Here is an 18981-nt window from a genome sequence, read left to right as displayed (position 1 = left end):
CATCTGCTTCAAGGTTGGACGTGTTGTTGGTTCAGAGATGGTCTTCTGCAGACCTTGGTTGTAACCAGTGGTTATTTGAGTTACTGTTGCCTTTCTATCATCTTGAACCAGTCTGGCCATTCTCCTCTGACCTCTGACATCAACAAGGCATTTTCACCCAGAGAACTGCCGCTCACTGGATGTTTTCTCATTAGGACCATCCTCTGTAAACCCTAGAGATGGCTGTGGGTGAGAATCCCAGTATATCAGCAGTTTCTGGCACCAACAACCATGCCACGTTCAAAGTCACTTAAAATCACCTTTCTTCCCCATTCTGATGCTCAGTTTGAACTTCAGCAGGTCGTCTTGACCATGTCTACATGCCTAAATGCACTGAGTTGCTGCCTCAAGGTGTACATGTAGTGAAGGTTATGAGTTTTCAAACTAAAACACATTAGTGTGGATGTAGCCTTAGTCTTGCTGACTTTCAGTAGCAGGTTTTTGTCCTCACAACCATGGGTCAGGTTCTCTACCTCCTTCAGGTAGGCCTTTTCACTGTTACCTGTGATCAGGCCCACCACAGCTGCGTCGTTAGCAAACTCGATGTGGCGTTGGAGTCCAAAGTGGCAACCCAGTTGCGTAATTAAAAAAATAGCTATAACTGAAACCAGTGTCAGAAATTAGCAAGGGCCACGGGCCATTTGGCCCGCAATTTATCCAAGAATGCCCCCAAAAGCCATGTTCCGGGGGCCAAAATTGCCCCCACGTTTTCGAAACAACTATATGTATTTATATTTTTAACAGTATTACAATCTGACATTAAAGTATAATTTTATTTTCATTAAATTAATTTACCGTCACGTCTACAACTCATTTTCCAAACATAATCAACGAGATTGCACTGATTACGTGAGAGTAATCTGACAGAGAAGGGGAGGGGGCTTTGCTGTACCATAAGTATAAATTAACCATTTCTTGAGTGATCTGTGTCTACACAATGACAAATTAATGAAAAATTAAGGTAGAATGAATGTTAAATTTTAAATTAACTTACTTCCAGGATTGCATCTAAGGAATTTATAGTAATTTGGCCTTTTTAACAGTAAAAGTAACTGTAATGTGGTGAAACATTAGTACTGCTATCAGTAGATTAATGGTTAAATCATCACATTTAAACTGGTTGAATTATAGGAAATCTGAGTGATATTTTGCAACCATAACTTTATGTAACCCATTATTTGTTTCATTTATAGTGGTTTCTACTGAAGAGTGAAGACACTATCTTAGTTGGTTTTGCTTTTCATGTGCTTATTGTTAGAACATAATTACAATTTTTTGATGGCCCCCAAACATTTTGAAAATGCCCCCATTTTTTAGACCGTGGGGGCCAAAATTGCCCCCAAAATATTTTGTTAATTTCATACCCTGACTGAAACCAATATGACTGCCTCAGGGTTGTATGCCTCAGCCAGCCCGTCAAGTTGCAGTTTGGCCTCTCCTTTTTTCTCTGTAATTCCTTTTGTGCATTTTCTCTTTGTCTTTTTCTCCCTCTGGGTGTTTGTATTTTTTACGTCCTGTGTTAATGATGTGCTTGAGCTTTGTTGTTTTGAGTTTTTAGTCCGTCTTCTTCCAGGTCTCGATGGTGGAGAGGAGGCTGTGTGGATCATGTCTGTCTGGTGAGACCTGGGGTTGCTCTTCCCAGATCCTTCTTCATATATACTTACAATCTATCTGTAATTTTGTCATCAGGACTGTATACCACAATGTTGGTCTATTCTGTACATACCACATCTATTGCACATCTATCCTGGGAAAGAGACCCCTCCTCTGTTGCTCTGAGATTTCCTCCATTTTGCCCATTAATGGAAATTGTTCCTCATCAGAATCGAGGGTCGAGGGCATACAGGATGTCTTGCAGATTTTGAAGCCCCTTGAGGCAAGTTTTTGACATGCGATTTAGGGATATATCCTCCTGAGACCTGAACTTTTGTTTGGTATGCATTTTTCATTTCTCCTAGCTATTTGGGATCAGTAGGACCCAATAACAATAAAAAGCTAAACATTGTCAATGATAATTAAGTCCCAATGTCCTCAAATGAGACAATAGTGAAGTCCCAATGTCTTAATGCCAGCACTTCCTAATTAACAGTGTCTTAGCTTGTTGCCATATCAAACTACAAACATTATTAATCATAAATAAACAAGTTTCAACCATACAATGTGATCAGGTTTTGGACCTTGTCCACTTTTGTGTCGGGATCAGCTTCAGACTGACTTGGCAGAGATGGCTGCCATCTTGTTTTTACATGGACTAGTATATTATGGTCTTACTATCACTAGATGGCACAAAAAAGTGTTCACGAACAAGGACAACAGGTCTAAGTCAAGTAAACCCAAAATGTGATGTCCTCATATGAGGACAAAGGGTCTCAGAAGGGTAAATGTAAACTTGATTTGACTGTACTTTGTTAAGCTTTGTTGTTCTTATTCTGCTTTATGTCTGTTAGTGTCTAAGTTCATTGAGAGAAACAAAAAACTCAAATTCCTGGTATGTGTTCACATGCTGAGCCAATAAAGGTGATTAAGGTCAGTCTTGTGAGTTAAATGTTTGCTATGTCAGAACTTAAGCAAAGGCGTTTCCATACCCTGTTTAGGGCATCAACTATCTTTGGACAAAGGCAAAAAGCAAGCACAGAAACTTTTTGCAAAATTGGTGATCTATTGTTGAAATTTGCCGTTTCCATCCAGCTTTTCTAATGCCATCCATCCATCCATCCATCCATTTTCAACCACTTATCCGAAGCCAGGTCACAGTATTCCAGATGTCCCTCTCCCCAGAAATGCTTTCCAGCTCCTCCTGGGGAACCCCAAGGCATTCCCAGGCCAGATGAGATATGTAATCCCTCTGGCATGTTCTGGGTCTGCCCCGGGCCTCCTACCAGTGGGACATGCCCAGAACATCTCTAATGGGACGCGCCCAGGAGGCATCCTAATCAGATGCCCGAACCACCTCAACTGACCCCTTTCAACCAAAGGATTAGTGGCTCTACTCCTAGCTTCCTCTGGATGTCCGAGCTCCTTACCCAATCTCTAAGGCTGAGGCCAGACACCGTTCTGAAGAAACTCATTCTGCTGCTTGTATCCATTTGGTCACTATCCAAAGCTCAAGACCATAGGTGAGGGCTGGGCTTTTCTATTTCAATACTTGGAAATGCACATAAAAATGCATTTATGGAAACATGGCTAATCACCACAGTTTCAAGGTGGGCAACCAAGACTGGCACAGAGTCATAAAAATAACCATCTTAAACTCTGTGTCTACTGGTACTTTCCAGAAACCAGGCACACAAACACACTCACACAAAATCACTACAGCAAAATGACTGTTGGGAGTGAGGGTGTGGTGAGTGTGTTTGTGAGCGTGTCTAATGGAGAGTGGGTGTGTATTTGGAAGTCGTGTGTGTGTGTTTTTATAATGGTTCTCATTAGATTTAATGTAATTGGTTATGCAACCCGCCACGCTTGCCAGACTTTTTAATCCGACACCTTACAGCTACTCTCTTTTGCTCTCGTACACATGCTCTTTCTCTTTCAATTCTTAATGTCTCACATTATTGCAAATGACTAAGGTTGGGTTCCAATAACCGGTTACATTTTGCACTCTGTTCCAAGCTGTTAAAATACCTCATTTGTGAAGCTCTGATTTAAATCTCTTATTAAATATTTTATGTCCTCTCTCTTCCTTATTAGAAAAGCACAATTTACTATAAATGGCAATCCAACTGGCAAAGCCTGAGCTTAGGTTTTAGTACCTAAACATTACGTTACCTAGACAGGGTTTACCACAGCATTGAAACCAAGAGCACCTCCACTGACGTCAGAAGGACTTACAATTTAATAAAATATAATATAGGGCTTATAAGGCTCTGGCGGAAATGAGTAGTGGTGCTCCATCACACAGCAATTTCTTTAATGACTGAAGTGACTGTTTAAACCATCGTCATCGGGATCTGTCAGGTGACTGATTGATTACATCGAACAATCAGAGCAGGATGTTGCAATATTGGGAAAAGGGAAAGATGATTGCACACGTCATAAAGACAGATGCAGGAGTCAGAGATGTGGCTGCGCTGATACACAACCACAGATCCAACCCAAATCTGCCCCAAAGCAAGGGCGCTGACCATCTGCATTTACCAATTTCCTTGGGGAAACCTCTTTATAGCATTATCACTTTAAATTATTAAAAGCTAAACTTAATAGATTTGATAAGGCATCGGGAGGGTTTTCAATAAGAAAGTGGATTTGTTACTGGATTCCTGACATGATTTGATAAAATGCTTTCAAACCACAATCCAACAGATGAGTTTTGTCTCGAGCATCAACGTTCGTGACCGCTTGAAAGTACGACACAGTTTCTACCTCAAGTTCAGTGCAGTGTATGATTCCTAAACCTCGTGATGTGTAACTGTGTACGCTCCTTCATCCCTCCATCGGCTGCGGCAATATCAGAGGATTTACAAGCTGGATAAACTTTGACGTTAGGTTTTAAATTTAGGGTGGTGAGAGGCTTCATGTGACAGGCGTGCTTTCTATGGAAGCCAGGGAAAGCTTAGAAAGCTGTGAAAATGTCTTGCTATCTGCTGAGAGCCTCCACTCAGGCTCGAGTGAAAATCATCAATGTGGGCTATGAGACAAGCATAACAAAACTGAAAAACAGAAGGCTTTTTAAACAGATTCACTCGTGGAAAACAAATTATCTTTGCTTGTTTATCCACGGAAGCTGCTAATTTTGGCATGACAAAGCAGGACGTGGCAGTCGGACAAGTTTAGATGGAAACTGAGCATGAAGCAATACTGCAGAAAAGTCCTCAGGCTCTGATCTCCATCAGAGGTGACCACAAAGCTGTTTTAGACGGATAAATGACAGAGTAGTGCTTCTTGAATGGACAGACAAAAATCAATGGGACAGCGGAGAACAGACGATTTCTCTTGCTTATTACAGCTAGTTTTCTATCAGGTTTCTCTGGGACGTCTAATGAAAACATGAGCACAAGAGGAGACCTCCTTCATGAGTCTGGTAACTCGTGATGTGTAACACGAGCCTCTCCCTCTCTCTCTGGGTGCTCTATATTTCATGATGGGTGCAGGTTACATCTCTGAGCTGGGCTGAGGGGGGTTGGAGGGGGCACGTGTGTGTGTGCTGTCCATGTGTGTGTTTGTTTGCATGCATGCCTACAGGAAATATGACGCGGCTCAATCCACGGTGTCAGGGGGATTCTGAGAGTGTGTGTTTGTGTGAAACAGGGGGGCGGTGGGCGATGGGGATCGTGTTTTCTGACACGTAGGGTGAATCCCTGACAATCTCAAGTGACACAAAATGACACTACGCTTGACCTATACAGGGCTTAATCATATCGCCACACACACACACACACACACACACACACACACACACACACACACACACACACTACAGTTAATTACTTATTTACTCTGTCATGCACATACATGCCCAGGCCCCATGGACTTACAAGACACCAAGAACACTGTTGTAATAGCACAGCAAAGCATTCCACAGACAAGAACACAACTTCTTAACATCTATTATGTTTACAGCTGCAACAGTTAGTCAATTCATCGATTATTCCAAGTAGAAAATGCTAAAAATGTAGGGCTGCCCAACATTATCTACAGATAAGTCAATAACAAACATTATGGTCAGCTGCAGCCCTACTCACGCTGCAAACAAAACACTTTGTCTTCACAAAAATGAAGCAGAGCAGACACAGCCACTGAACATGAACACAGTCCCCACAAATTTATTTTGTCCACTGGCTATTCCAATAAAGTTTAATCTAACAAGACATCCACATCCTTAACAAAGTAGATAAAAAGAGAAAGAGCAGTGTTGTAGTACTTGGTACAATTCTAGGATGACACAAAATATGGAGCTGCAGATGTCTGGAAGATGCAGACAACACGGTGTCTGTTCTGCAGCGTGGTTCAGTTTCAAAGCACAGCACAGCCTCAGCTACAACATGTAAGATGATCCAATAATATTAAAACAAGCTTTTGTTAACAAATGTTTTGACAGTAGTTATGAGGAAAAAAAGTGAGTGTGCAGAACTCCCAAACTCCTGAAAACAGAGCCGACCAACATTCCTGACATGCCAGAGATCCATCCTATCAGTAAGATCACTGATGGTTCAAAAAGCAGTTTATCAGGCGTCTTGACACCTGGAAACTGAACTTGGAACAACGACCAGTTTGGCAGAAATGTGGCCTGATTGTAAAGTTAGACTCGGGGGCGACTAATTCGGGGTTGAAACTGAGGTAAATGTTCCCTTTCTGAAACACAGCACTTTTTTTTTATTCATAAATTGGTCATCTAGAGGAATTTGCTGGAAATGAGGGACCTTTTTCTAAGAAGTGCAAACCTTAAATCATCATGAAATGGACTGTCTTCAATCTCAAACACAACCTTTCCTCTTCCATCACATGTGCCTGTGTCTATAGTTAATAGAAATGTAGCGTAACCATGCAAACACAGGTCTGTGACTCTACACTTCTGTGTTTCTCAGGAGACCTTTTCGTAATTTTGGTTTGTCAAGATCAGTAGGACATTGTTCCTTAAACAAAGGAAGCAATTTGGGCTGAGCATCATGAACGACACTTTAACCAAATCCTAATCCAAAGATGTCCATGCAAAATGTCTCAGTTTAAGATCTCCCATCTAATCCAGAGTCAAATAATTTTGTATTTGTGTCGGACGTGCAGATTCTGTCAAATTTGTAACACCAGAGTAAAATAAAATGCATTTCACTGACATGTAGGAACATGGAGAAACTGTGTGTGTGTGTGCATTTGTTTGATAGGAAACCAGTAACCACAGACTAACTGAAAGAACTGAATTGTACCAACACACACACGCTTCTGCTGCTTGTTGACTGGCTTCACACACAGACACAGACACACTAAAAAAAGACCTGTGTTTGCCTCTCATCCTCTTCTCAGAGGAGAAGTATGGCCTTTTTCACATTCTCCTGTTTTTCCACTCGTCTTTCTCTCTCAGATATAATGAACAGTACTCATGAACTAGTGTGTGTGTGTGTGTGTGTGTGTGTGTACAGCTGACACCCCCACAGCGACTGAACAAGGGTTGCTGAGGCATTCGGCGCCCGCTCAAACAAAAACTGACTGTGGAGTTGGGGTGGTGGGGGTAGTAAACTAGTAAACACACAAACACACACTCAAAACAGACACAGGACTCACCTCTTGTCAGGGCGTGTAGCTGACTGGTGTTTCGTCCTCACAGCCAAGTCAGGACAGGAGCTGGATATTTGGAAAACAAAGAAGGAGAGGGAGAGACGGTCAAGACTGCCGGGTCTGGGATTATCACATTTGAGATGCAAAGCAACAGCAGCAGTGTGTGTGTGTGTGTGTGTGTGTGTGTGTGTGTGTGAGTGTGTCTCTGTCTCTCGCACATACACTGATGAAGCCTGTAAGTCAAAGTCTAATAACTACATCTGATTTCTGTGTGTGAAAGGGTTTCCAGTGTGTGTGTGTAATTGGGCTTTGGCTGGTGTCCATGTGATGAGGCTGCACAGCGAGGCTTAAAAGCAGCATGATGTGTCTCTTGCTGAGCTTCAAACACACACACACACACACACACACACACACACACACACACACACACACACACACACACACACACACACGGGTAGCCTGTAGACACAGTATGAATTCTCAGAAACAATAATGAATAACTTCAGCCTGCGAAGAATCCCAACAGTCAACCTTTTCAAACAATGCAGCTATTCTCAGGACGCCGACCACCATCATCATCACTATCATCTCCCTCTCTCATCTTCATAATCAGCCCCAACATGTCGTCTCTGTCACCATCACATATCCTTTAGATTCCTGATAATGACTCTGTCCTAATGTCTCCTGGATCTATCCTCAGGGCTCAGTGTGACCCTCAGTCAGCTCTACAGTCACATCAACGTGCTGCGGTCAGAGAGTTTCACAGAATTAACTAATGACATTTCCATTTGAATGCATGTTACTCAGGCATTATAATCAGCCTTTAATGAGAGACGCAGGAGTAAGATGCTCTGCAAAATGGTTAGCTCTGCAGAATGTGAATCACATGGTGACTATCCCTTTCTTTGGAAAGTTAAATCACAGTTACAGTCGACAGATAAACCTCAAACTGAAAAGCAACGGTTATTAGTCAAACTGAAGGATGACTAAGTGTCGCTGACTCACAAGGATTCATGCGTTGACTTCTTTTTATGACAGTTTCACTACAACCAGCATCCCCCTTTGACAACCTCTACAGTAACAGAGTTTCTCTCAGATGAACGCTGATGGTTCAGGGCAACTCAAAAGGGTAGAACTAGACGTCTACTTGAAGACTGCACTGTGGAAAGCAATGGGAAGTTGGAGTAGTATGCGGAGCAAAAGTAGATAGATGACACAATTTTTCAAAATTACGATACAGTTTAAAGGGATAGTTCAGATCTTTTGAAGAGGGGCTGTATAAGGTACTTATCCATAGTCAATCTATTACCTACAACCCCAGTTTGAAGAAGCAGACAGGAATACTGCCAGTGAAGCTATTGAAATGTACTGCTGTGGACAGGGGCAGCAGCAAAACATACTTTAACCACCTAAAAAATTAACATCAGTTCAAGTGTACACTATATTTAAAGTGTTTTTTAACACTTTACTTTGCTGTAAGACAGCAATTTCCAACAGGGGACTGAAGCAGATATATCTTGCTCTCTTCAAAGCCAGACTCCACTGAGAGAAATAGTAATTTAACATCACTGAACATAAGAACTGCTTGTCCACTGCTGCCTTAACCTGGCTCATTTTTGGTGTTATTGTGTGACTTTAATGTTTCAAAGGGTTAGTTCAGATTGCCCAAAATCACACGATAACACAAACAAACTCAGTTATCGAGGCACCAGTAGACCAGCAGCTCCTGTGTTCAGCAAGCTTAAATTACTGGTTTTGTCAGTGGAGTCTGGCGGCTTTGACGACCACACAGATGGGAAATGGAAGCTGTTAACGGCTTTCCCGTCATAAAGGGCTGTCTGCGTCTAAGTAAAGTGGTGAAAATATTCTCAATATAGTGTTCCCATCCACAGCGGAACATTGGTTAGCTTTGGTGGCGGTACTCCTGTCTGCTTCTCTAAACTGGAGACATGCCAACTGCCATCTACTGTATATGATACACTGACTATGGATAAGTACCTCATACAATACCACTTTGAAAGAGCTGAACTATCCCTTTAATGCATGACAAAAATTTGACACGATGAAACTGAAGTTGAGGGGAAAATACCTGCTGATTTGGGCAACTTTTATTCTAATATCAGCCCTATTAATTCAAAGATAAAAGGCACTATGCATCTGTGGTACATCGGCACATATGATTTGAATTATTTTGACTGATTAAAACTTCTTATCAGGACTGTGTGGGCACGTACAGACTGTGTTTGATTGACGGTTGGTCAAATTCTTGAGTCAAATTATACCACTATCATTCATTCTTATTCGTGAATTATGTTGTAATTCCAAGGTCCATCCAACTTACACAAGAGCAGAGCTTTAATTAGCAAAAATTTAGAGACCTGAGTGCATGTGCCACATCTAAAGGATGACGTTACTACTGCTATTACTACTACTTTGTCTAAACCACTTAAAAGCATTTACAATTCACAGGAAACCTGAGTCAAAGTGCACCTGCGCTAGATTCCCCATCCTGTCTCTAACACTTGATTTTATAGACTTAACCTAAGCAGCAACGCCTCATTTAGCAACATGTTATCATTAACTCGACCTGTCAGCCTGCTGCAACACAGCTGAGCTTGTAACGCGGCACTTCCCGAGCTATTGCACAGCCACTTGACCTTTCTCCGCGACCTTTCTGCTCGCGCTCAATACTGCGGCGGCTATATTTCTATGAATTATATCACTGCCCCGCGGGCTGCTCTCTCCGCAGCTCTAACATAAGATGATATGGCAGTCGAGCGTCGTGATGTAATGACATTGCAGCTGGTGATGTAACCAGCTCGGCAGGCGGATTCAAGCTGCACAATTACACAAAGCATCGTCAACGAGACAGAGAGAAAGAGACAGAGAGTGAGTACAAGAGAAGAAGTGTGAGAGAGAGAGACAGAGACAACAAGCAACACAAAGATACAGAAAGGGACACGCTGGTCAGACAATAGACAGCAGTCTGAGTCTGTGGATGCTAGTATTACACACACACACACACACACACACACACACTGAGCTGACCGGTTTGTAAACACTGCAGGACCGCTGCTCAGCTCTGTTGACTGACAATTAACACTGGCTAAGTGACAATCAATCAATGTCTCTAAGGCTGTGTAGTCCCGTCCACAGTGTGTGTATACACACAGGTGTGTGTTAGGATGGTGATGGGAATCCCAGGCCTTTTAAGACACCCACTAGATGTAACACAACACCGCTCTTGTCAACATGCAAGTCGCAGCTACAGTGATTCGTCATCGCTCATCTCCCATCCATCAACGAGTAACAAACACACAACTGTTTGCAAACTTTTGCTCCTGCAACCACAGCTTCCTGCCGTTTGCCACCGAGCTACATGAAAGTGCCTTGCTCAAGGGTGCCTCGTGGCATCTCATACCTCACTGAGAACCATCTCTAATCTCATGTGTTGGAGGTTTATCTGAATTAAAGCATTATAAAGTTGCCCGAGAGGTTAAAGTAATGGATTCACAAAGCAAACAGCCTTAATCAAATAGAGGCTTGTTCTACGCGTGTGTTTTTTAGAAGTAGTGAAGGTACTTCTTGAAGTCTTGAAATACAGAATTCCACATTGCACAGCGCTGACCTGCATACCTGACTGCCTGCAGGTGAAACACACATGTTAAATCATTAGCTGCAGCCTAAGCACAGTCATGTATAACAGCTGACACAGCAGACAGACTGCAGATGGTTGTTTCTGCTACCGTCATGTTTTATAACAGGATTACTCATCAGATTAAGCCTGATCTGTTTCTCCTCTTCAGCCTGAACGGACATATTCTGATTTATTAAAAAAAAAAATCTACATTTTATGAACAGGTTGAGAGAGCTTTATTTCACTGTCCTGGCTGTGTGTTAATGTTATGTATTTGTACACGACTCTGCCAGAGTGGCGAGGAAGGTTAATTTAGGGGTCAAATTATGATTGCAGTGGAAAATCTGGGCAAGTGATGACAGCGTTTGTTGGACAGTGGAACAGACAGGCTGGCTGGATGGCAAACTGTGCTGGATAATCAGATGACCTGCCAAACTGTGAGCCTGACCGCCTCACTGCTAGCCCCAGGGACACAAGACCAGCACTGGTTATAGAACAGAATACAAGAGTACAGACAAGTGAAATGACTGGAGTACAGCAGGACAGAGTGCGACTGAATTTAGACCCGAAACATCCATTATCCATTAGTCGACTGACATAAAGCTGACCACCAGTATTTCAATGATTGGTTAATTTCTTATGGTACGGATGTGAGCAAAATGGCATTTCCAGCCTCTGAAATGTCAAGATTTATTGGTTTTCTTGGCAAAGGGCAGAGAAAATATGGATTTTATTATATCAATATTGTAATATGAAACAAGATAGTCTTAGATTTTGTTCAAGGTCCACACAGTTTAATACATTCAGCGTAATACCTGTGCTTGGCCATGTCTTTGAGCTAATTTGCTGTCTCTGTCAAGTAGCTGACCACTAGTCACTCACTATAGCAGAAAACACTTCATAATAAAAGCTCTGTGCTGGAAATTTACTGTACTTAAAAATAAAGTGTGTCTTTTTACAAACTTGACACGTTTACAAGTCACTTGCCGTCCATTTAGAATGGACCCGTGATCCACCAGTTGGGAAGCAGTGTCCTAAGTATTCTCTTCCGCTGGTTTTAAAGGCAGTTGGGAAGCAGTGTCCTAAGTATTCTCTTCCGCTGGTTTTAAAGGCTGCATTACAGTAAAGTGATGCAATTTTTTTTTGTGAGAGCACCAGTAGTCAACCCTACAATACTGTCACAAATTCAATAAAGGTATTTGTTCTAAAGCAGTGTGATACTTGATTGTCTCCGCATCACCCAGCCCTACATTAGGCAATTTCAAATGGGGATTTTGGAGCGTCAATTGCAAGAGGCAAGCAAGTTAAAACATCTCCCTCAAGAAGACACAAGTTCAACACTAGTTACAGAATAGAATACAAAACTAGTGAAATGGCTGGAGTACAGCAATACAGAGAAGGACAGAATCTCAAGACACAGAGAAGGATTTAGACCCAAAATATCCATTATCCATTAGTTTATTGACAAAAAATTGACTACTACCATTTCAGTTATTCATTTTATGGTATGGATTTTAGCAAAATGGCATTTCCAGCCTCTAAAACTTAAAGTTGTGTTGGTTTTCTTGGCAAAGGCAGGGCATACTCTTAGATTGTGGATGTTGTAATATCTTAAGTGTTGTCTCTCTCTGCTCTTAAAGGCTGCATTACAGTAAAGTGATGTAATTTTCTGAGCTTACCAGACTGTTCTAGCTGCTCTATTATTTGCCTTTACCCACTTGGTCATTATATCCACATTACTGATTATTATGTATCAAAAATCTCATGTAAATATTTTACTCCCAAACAGAAGGCTAAACAAACTGGTAATCAGCCAGCTTGCTGGAGGGAATGTGGAGAAATGATGGCGGATCATGCCCATGTTTTTTGGACCTGTCCCTCTATTCAGACCTTCTGGAAGGACGTAGGAACAATAATTTCAAATATACTGGGTTTTAGTATCAGCTCAACCTTTACATCTCTTTATTTTGGTCATATTCCTGATGGACTGTGCAAAGATGACATTTACCTATTGAAGATCTTGCTGGCAGCAAGTAAAAAGGCCAATGAGACAGACACTTAATAACAACTGTTCTCTGTGTGACATTACATTGTAAAGATGCTAAATTTGTCTTGAGTCACTATTCATCCCATGACCTCATATGTTCCTTCTGTATTGTGTTTTGTTTACTCCTGACAATGTAAAAAATACTCAAATAAAAAGTTAAAAAGAGTACAGCAAGACTTTCCAGACTGTTCTAGCTGCTCTATTGTTTGCCTTTACCCATTTAGTCATTATGTCCGCATTACTGATATTTATCTATTAAAAACCTCATGTAAATATTTTGTGAGAGCACCAAGAATCAACCCTACAATATAGTTGCAAAATCAATATAGGTATTTGCTCTCGAATAGTGTGATATTTTATTGTCTCGTAGGACTTGTAGAAAACTCCTGCACACTGTCTAACTTGCAGAAACGTACTGTTTGCCTGATGAAGGTCTAGTCACCAAACCGGTACAGAAGACGGCGTCTGGGAGTTTTATTCTTCTTGTTCCTCTCCTACGCACTTGTTTGAAAATAGATGTGGCAAGTATTCCTTTGTTTTTTATATTTCATATCTCCAAGCCCTATTTTATGCAAATCTAACTTTGGATTTTGCAGCGTCGATTGCACAAGGCACACAAGTTAAAACACATCACCCTCAGCTCCTTGGAAATGATGGACATTTCTTTTGTATCTCCTGACATTTTACAGATCAAATAAATAGCTAAGAAATAATCAGCTGGCTGATTCATCTGTGGCAGGCTTTTCCCCGGACCCTCAGGATAATTGTCAAGGTGAGGTGGTATGCCACCTTACAAGTCTGTACAGAGACAATTTAAGTGGTAAAATTAATCTTCCAGTGATGCAATGCTTTGCATAGATCAAGGATAGTGACCTCTGATGATTACCTTAATAGTCTGACAAAGCTACATTAAGGTACATAAAGGTCACAATCATTAAATAGACTGCATTTGTCATGTGTGAAATAATTTAAATTAGCTTTATGATTTTAGGCAAGGTGGCCTACCCCAGCTACAAAACACCATGGGAGACCTTTAATGGAAACAATGTGCAGTTGCAGCTCTAGTATGATTTAAGTGGAGGTTAGTTGAGGCTACAATATTGATTTAAAGTAAAATACATTACTGTCAAGTGAGCCAGTAAGGTCACACTACAGCAAAAATGGTACGGGGTTAAGGTTACAGTGTTTTCACTCCTAAAAAGGACATGACCTGTGCAGCGCTGTAAATCAGTTTAAAGGCAGCTAATCTTGTAGCTAGCCTCCGTGTAGATGCAGCCACGGTGTTTTCAGACAGTCTTCATGGTTCACTTCACACAAACTGTCCTCCTCCTCCTCCTCCTCTTCATGCTGCTAGCTCATGACATGCTACATAGTAAGCTAGCGTGAAGCTACCGGCAGGCACAAAGAGCCCACACAGCTGGCCCTAATTCCGAAAACCCTCATCAATGCTGCCCAAACACAACAAGCAGCCGCTCAGTCTTACCTCCTTGACTGCGACGGCGGCTCCCAGTCCCCGCACAGACTCGACCCGTGCTTTCAAAACGTGATTTAATGCTGCAGTGAGCTGGCCAACCTTGTCCAGAGTCTGGAGGAGATGCTGAGTGTCTGCTCACCGATGTTTAAAGCATTAGCTTTTTCCTTTCAGCCGCTCACTGTAAAAATACAACTTCAGCTCCCTGCCCGTAAACCACCTTGTATAGGCGCCGTTGCTTTTAAAGCCAATGTACGTCGCCGACGGTTGGTAAAGAGAAGCGGAAGGAAACGCGCACGTGCGTGTCACTCTAGATAACAATTCGACCAAAATGCGTCAAAATATAACAAGAAAATGTTGCTGTTTTACGTAGCAGCAAAGTAAATCGACTATAAACACAACCGCTGATTTAAACAGAAAGAACTTTACCTACCTCTAGTGGACGTTAAAACCCACTACACGCATCCTGCGCGGTTGCAACAACTTTACGGTAACATGATGGGCATGCAACCAAAAAGACGTAGCAAACTCAGAGCCAATCAGCGTTTGAGATGGGCGGGACATACTCATATAACGGACCAAGAATCCTCCGTCTGTCTGCCGCCGTTAACGGACACGACTGGTCATAATGGTGTGAATTATTATCAGAAACGTTATGAGACACGGTGTGTGCCACACAGGGGAGACGAGAATGCCGGACACTTATGTAAAACTACACTGAAGTAAGTCAAATGTTGTCTTACGTAAAACACCTACCGGCTAGCTTAATGCTATAAAGCTATAAAAGCTAGCTGTCACTGTAACATAAGCTAACTGCAAAGATGAATGGACATTATTAATACACAGTTGATTCTAGCTGTGTAAGTGACATGTTGTTTGATGTGGTTAACAAGAACATGTTTTAAAGAGCTGTTTGCAGCCATTGTGATGTTGCTGTGTCTTATGTGTAGGTTTCCTTGCTATAATACACCACAGACCTAACAGTCATCATAATTAGGAGTGTCTGATTGTGTCTCTCTGATGGATGTTTGTGTGTGTCCTCCTCTGATCTGTCTGCAGTCAGTGAGATGTCTCTGGCTCAGAGGGTTTTGCTGACCTGGGTCTTCACCCTGGTCTTCCTCATCATGCTGGTACTGAAACTGGACGGGAAGGTAAAGGTTTCATTTCAATAGACAGCCTCACTGTCCATTTACTTTAAATCCTTGGTGTGTTTAGTTGCTGAAATGTATTTGTATGTCATCAACTCCATTTTACCCTCAGGACTTTAAACCCAGGCTAGAAATTGACCCACCACACTGATTTAGGTAGTGGTTCCTAATTGCATACTTTTTCTTTTTACTTATAGTAGGCAGCTGTCCTTAAAAAGTATGCGCTGTTGCATGCAGTATGCACACAATCAGGACGTGCTACTGTATCATAACATTACACCCCTGAACTTTGACCCTCTTGCTTTCATATCCATCATCTTGGGAGATAAAATCCACTCACCGAGTTCATCAAAGACGTAGATCAACCCGGAGAGATCTGCTGCTGCTACTTTGCAATGTCTGTAGTTAAACTTTAAAGTTATAGCTGCACAGGTTGTTGATTTTGATATCCTACTGAGATCTGAACTTTTGTTTGGTATGAATTCTTATTTTCTCCTAGCTATTTGGGATCAGTAGGTCCCGGTAAGTGTAAAAAAACAACAACTCAACACTGTCAACGATAATGAAGTCACAATGTCCTCAAACGAGTACTTCCTAATTAACAGTGTCTTATCTTGTTACCGTTGCTAAAATAGGTTAAATTTGTTGCCATATCAAACTATAAACATTATTAATCATAAATAAACAAGTTTCAATCATAAAATGTGATCAGGTTTTGGACCTTGTCCACTTTTGTGTCAGGATCAGCTGCAGACTGACTTGGCAGAGATGGCTGCCATCTTGTTTTTACATGGATTAGTGTATTGTGGTCTTACTGCCACTGGCACGAAAAGTGTCCACGAATGAGGACAACAGGTCTTAGTTCAGCAGAATGAAGTATAAGATAGAGTAGACCCAAAATGTGATGTCCTCATATGAGGACATGGTCTCAGGAGGATATATTATATTTGTGACAGTGAAAATGCAGTTCTGTCATTGTTATTTTTATAGTTATGCCCCGTTATTGTTTGTAATATTTATGATTATTTTGTTCACTTAAACAATCAGTATTCCTGTTATCTGTTTGTGGCTCAGTCGAGGTGAGGTATCTTCCACTGCACAGAGGATTGTGGGTCAGAATGGCCAGAAAAGCATGCTGGCTTACATACTGCTAAATTGGTCCAGATGTAGTAGAACACCCTGGTGTTTTTCGCACTCTGAATTTCACCTACTATGTATTGGGACATACTAAGACTTATTTTCTGGCATACTATATAGTATGGTAGTATGGGTATTGGAACGCACAGTTAGTATTCCAATACATAGTATGTCAAATGCAGTGTGCCGGAAATACCAGGATCTTCTACTACATCTGGCCGTATTTTGCAGTGTGCAAGCCAGCATGCTTTTCTGGCTATTCTGACCCACAATCCTCTGCACAGCAGAAATACGTCCAATCAACTGAACTGCAGGGAGATGACAGCTGATTGACAGCTGTTAGAAGTGGCATTGACAGATGACAGTGGATTCAAGTAACTGATGACCAGTTGAATAGTAATATTAGCATTATCTTCATAAAGATTACCAACAACATTAGGACATAACTGAAAATAATGACAGAGAAATGCAGATGTAATTTCACTTTTGTGAATATGTTAGAATCTACAATCTGTGTAGCTGTAATTTAAAACTACAAACATCCAAAAGTAACAACAGCAGAGCTCTCCGGGTTGACCTACATCTCTGGCAGCGTTTTATTTTATCTCTAAGGTAATGGATATATGAGGAAGACGGTCAAAGTTCAGCACATAATGTTATGACAAGCTATGTCCATGTGTGCATACTGCATGCAACAGTGCTTACGTTTAAAGAGCAGCTGCAGCACCTACTTAAGTAAAAGCGAAGAAGTATGCACTTTGGAATGTACCCATGATACTTTTCTTCCTTTGCTCCCTCCAGGTGCAGTGGAACTGGTTCCTCATCTTCCTCCCAGTCTGGGTATTCGACGGCATCCTCATCCTCATGCTCGCCATCAAGATGGCAGGCCGCTGCAAACCCGGGTACGACCCGCGCAACGGCTCCCCGGACCTGCGTCTGCGCGCCTGGTATCTGACAGCCATGCTGCTCAAGCTGGGCTTCTGCCTGACGCTGTGCGCCAAGCTGGAGAAGCTCGCGGACGTTAAGGTGACGTTTGTGTGCATACCACTGTGGACCATGTTGCTGGGGGCGCTGGTGGAGCTGGGACTGAACATCTTTCCTGAGAGGAGAGAAGCCTGATAGCGGACGAAGAGTTACACCAAGAAAAAAAATAGTTGGGGATAGATTTGCGGTTGTATGACCAAGACTGTGCGAAACTGGAGCTGATCATGTTTCCAGAGAAGAAATCAAATCATCACTTTAGTTATTAGTGTTCTTAAGAGTAAGAGACTTTGGGTGAAATAAAAATCATGGTGGAGTACGCTGTGAGGACACGGCAGAGACTCTACTGTCTGTCCACTCGTTTAAAATTTTCATAATAGCTAAAAAATGTCTCAAAAAGCCAGACAGGGATCAACGCTAAATGTATAAGACTACTGTGAAGCCTACACTGGAAGAAACATTAACATCTGCTAATGTTTCCTTTTGTCTTGAACTCAAAATATTCAGTATTATTTTCTATTTTCTCTGTATATAAGCTGCCACACCTGCTCTCACAAAGAACGTCACTGAACAGTATTTAATTTTCTCGGTACCAAATCATGGCGTGCACATTTTGCTACATACGCTTTAAATAATTGCGCGGCTGTATTTACAGCACAAACACTTTCTTCTTCTCATTCCCGAGCTGTGGAGGGTCGCTGGCCAAATATCATTTCACGAGTTATAAATTAACTTTAGAGGTGTTCGTGACGACAGCCCGGTTTGGCTGCAAGCGCTTGGAGAAATTGGATAATTTAAGAAGTTGTCCAGGACTTCAAAGCGTCTTGGAACAACTTGTGATTTTTCCACAGGCTGCCCTCTCTGCTCCGTACAAGGTCTCTTTTGTACCATGTAAATCATGATGTGCCCCGTGAGAAACAGTAAGCTGTTATTACCGTGAGGTCGACAGGGAAACACCTCGACACGTATCACGATAAAGATCACGTTCCTACTGTGTATTAACTTTAATTATTAGGGCGTAAATACCTCCCACCAGCGGTTTATAGTCTTGTGTCATCATCGTTTTCAACTCTAAGGTACGGCTGACACTGTGCATGCATGACATCTGTATTGTGCCATTTGATTATGAGTGTTTCAGATACATTCTCTGCGTTGTTTTGCACTGTGTTGAAATGAAAAGGAATAATAGGTGTTTTGGGACTGAAAGTATTTGATAATTAATGCACGTCTTGCAAAAAATAAATGGATTCTGTACATGAAACTGGCCTCAAATAGTCGTGCAAATACACACACATGCTCAAGTGTTTCCATA

The 18981-nt window shown here is 41.8% G+C and overlaps 2 protein-coding genes across 3 annotated transcripts in view; one reads left to right on the top strand and one right to left on the bottom strand.

Moving 5' to 3' along the window:
• LOC126384975 (protein PHTF2-like) overlaps positions 1–14643 on the bottom strand; it is a 63739-nt gene extending 49096 nt beyond the window's left edge. Inside the window, exons 1-2 of one of the 2 annotated variants that reach the window (XM_050036447.1) lie at positions 14416–14643; positions 7255–7314 (exon numbers count right to left, since the gene is read on the bottom strand). The gene's annotated coding sequence lies outside the window, so the exon portion shown is untranslated. The remainder of the gene's footprint in view (positions 1–7254; positions 7315–14415) is intronic. The other variant, XM_050036446.1, reaches the window with a different exon arrangement.
• Positions 14644–14950: 307 nt separating this feature from the next.
• On the top strand, positions 14951–17975 carry LOC126384873 (transmembrane protein 60-like). Its single transcript, XM_050036241.1, has 3 exons — positions 14951–15125; positions 15463–15554; positions 17490–17975. Exons 2-3 carry the CDS (start codon positions 15471–15473, stop codon positions 17805–17807), a joined length of 402 nt encoding a protein of 133 aa, XP_049892198.1. The 5' UTR covers positions 14951–15125; positions 15463–15470; the 3' UTR covers positions 17808–17975.
• The last annotated feature ends 1006 nt before the right edge of the window (positions 17976–18981 follow it).

Source organism: Epinephelus moara, chromosome 23 (genome assembly GCF_006386435.1).
Source record: "Epinephelus moara isolate mb chromosome 23, YSFRI_EMoa_1.0, whole genome shotgun sequence".
Taxonomy (NCBI): Eukaryota; Metazoa; Chordata; class Actinopteri; order Perciformes; family Serranidae; genus Epinephelus; species Epinephelus moara.
This window is presented reverse-complemented; position numbering and strand designations above follow the sequence as displayed.

Excerpts from the sequence above, each read along its gene's own strand:
- LOC126384873 (XM_050036241.1), top strand. The coding sequence starts at position 15,471 with ATGTCTCTGGCTCAGAGGGTTTTGCTGACCTGGGTCTTCACCCTGGTC. Across the intron at positions 15,555-17,489 it reads TACTGAAACTGGACGGGAAG|GTGCAGTGGAACTGGTTCCT; the intron begins GTAAAGGTTTCA and ends TGCTCCCTCCAG.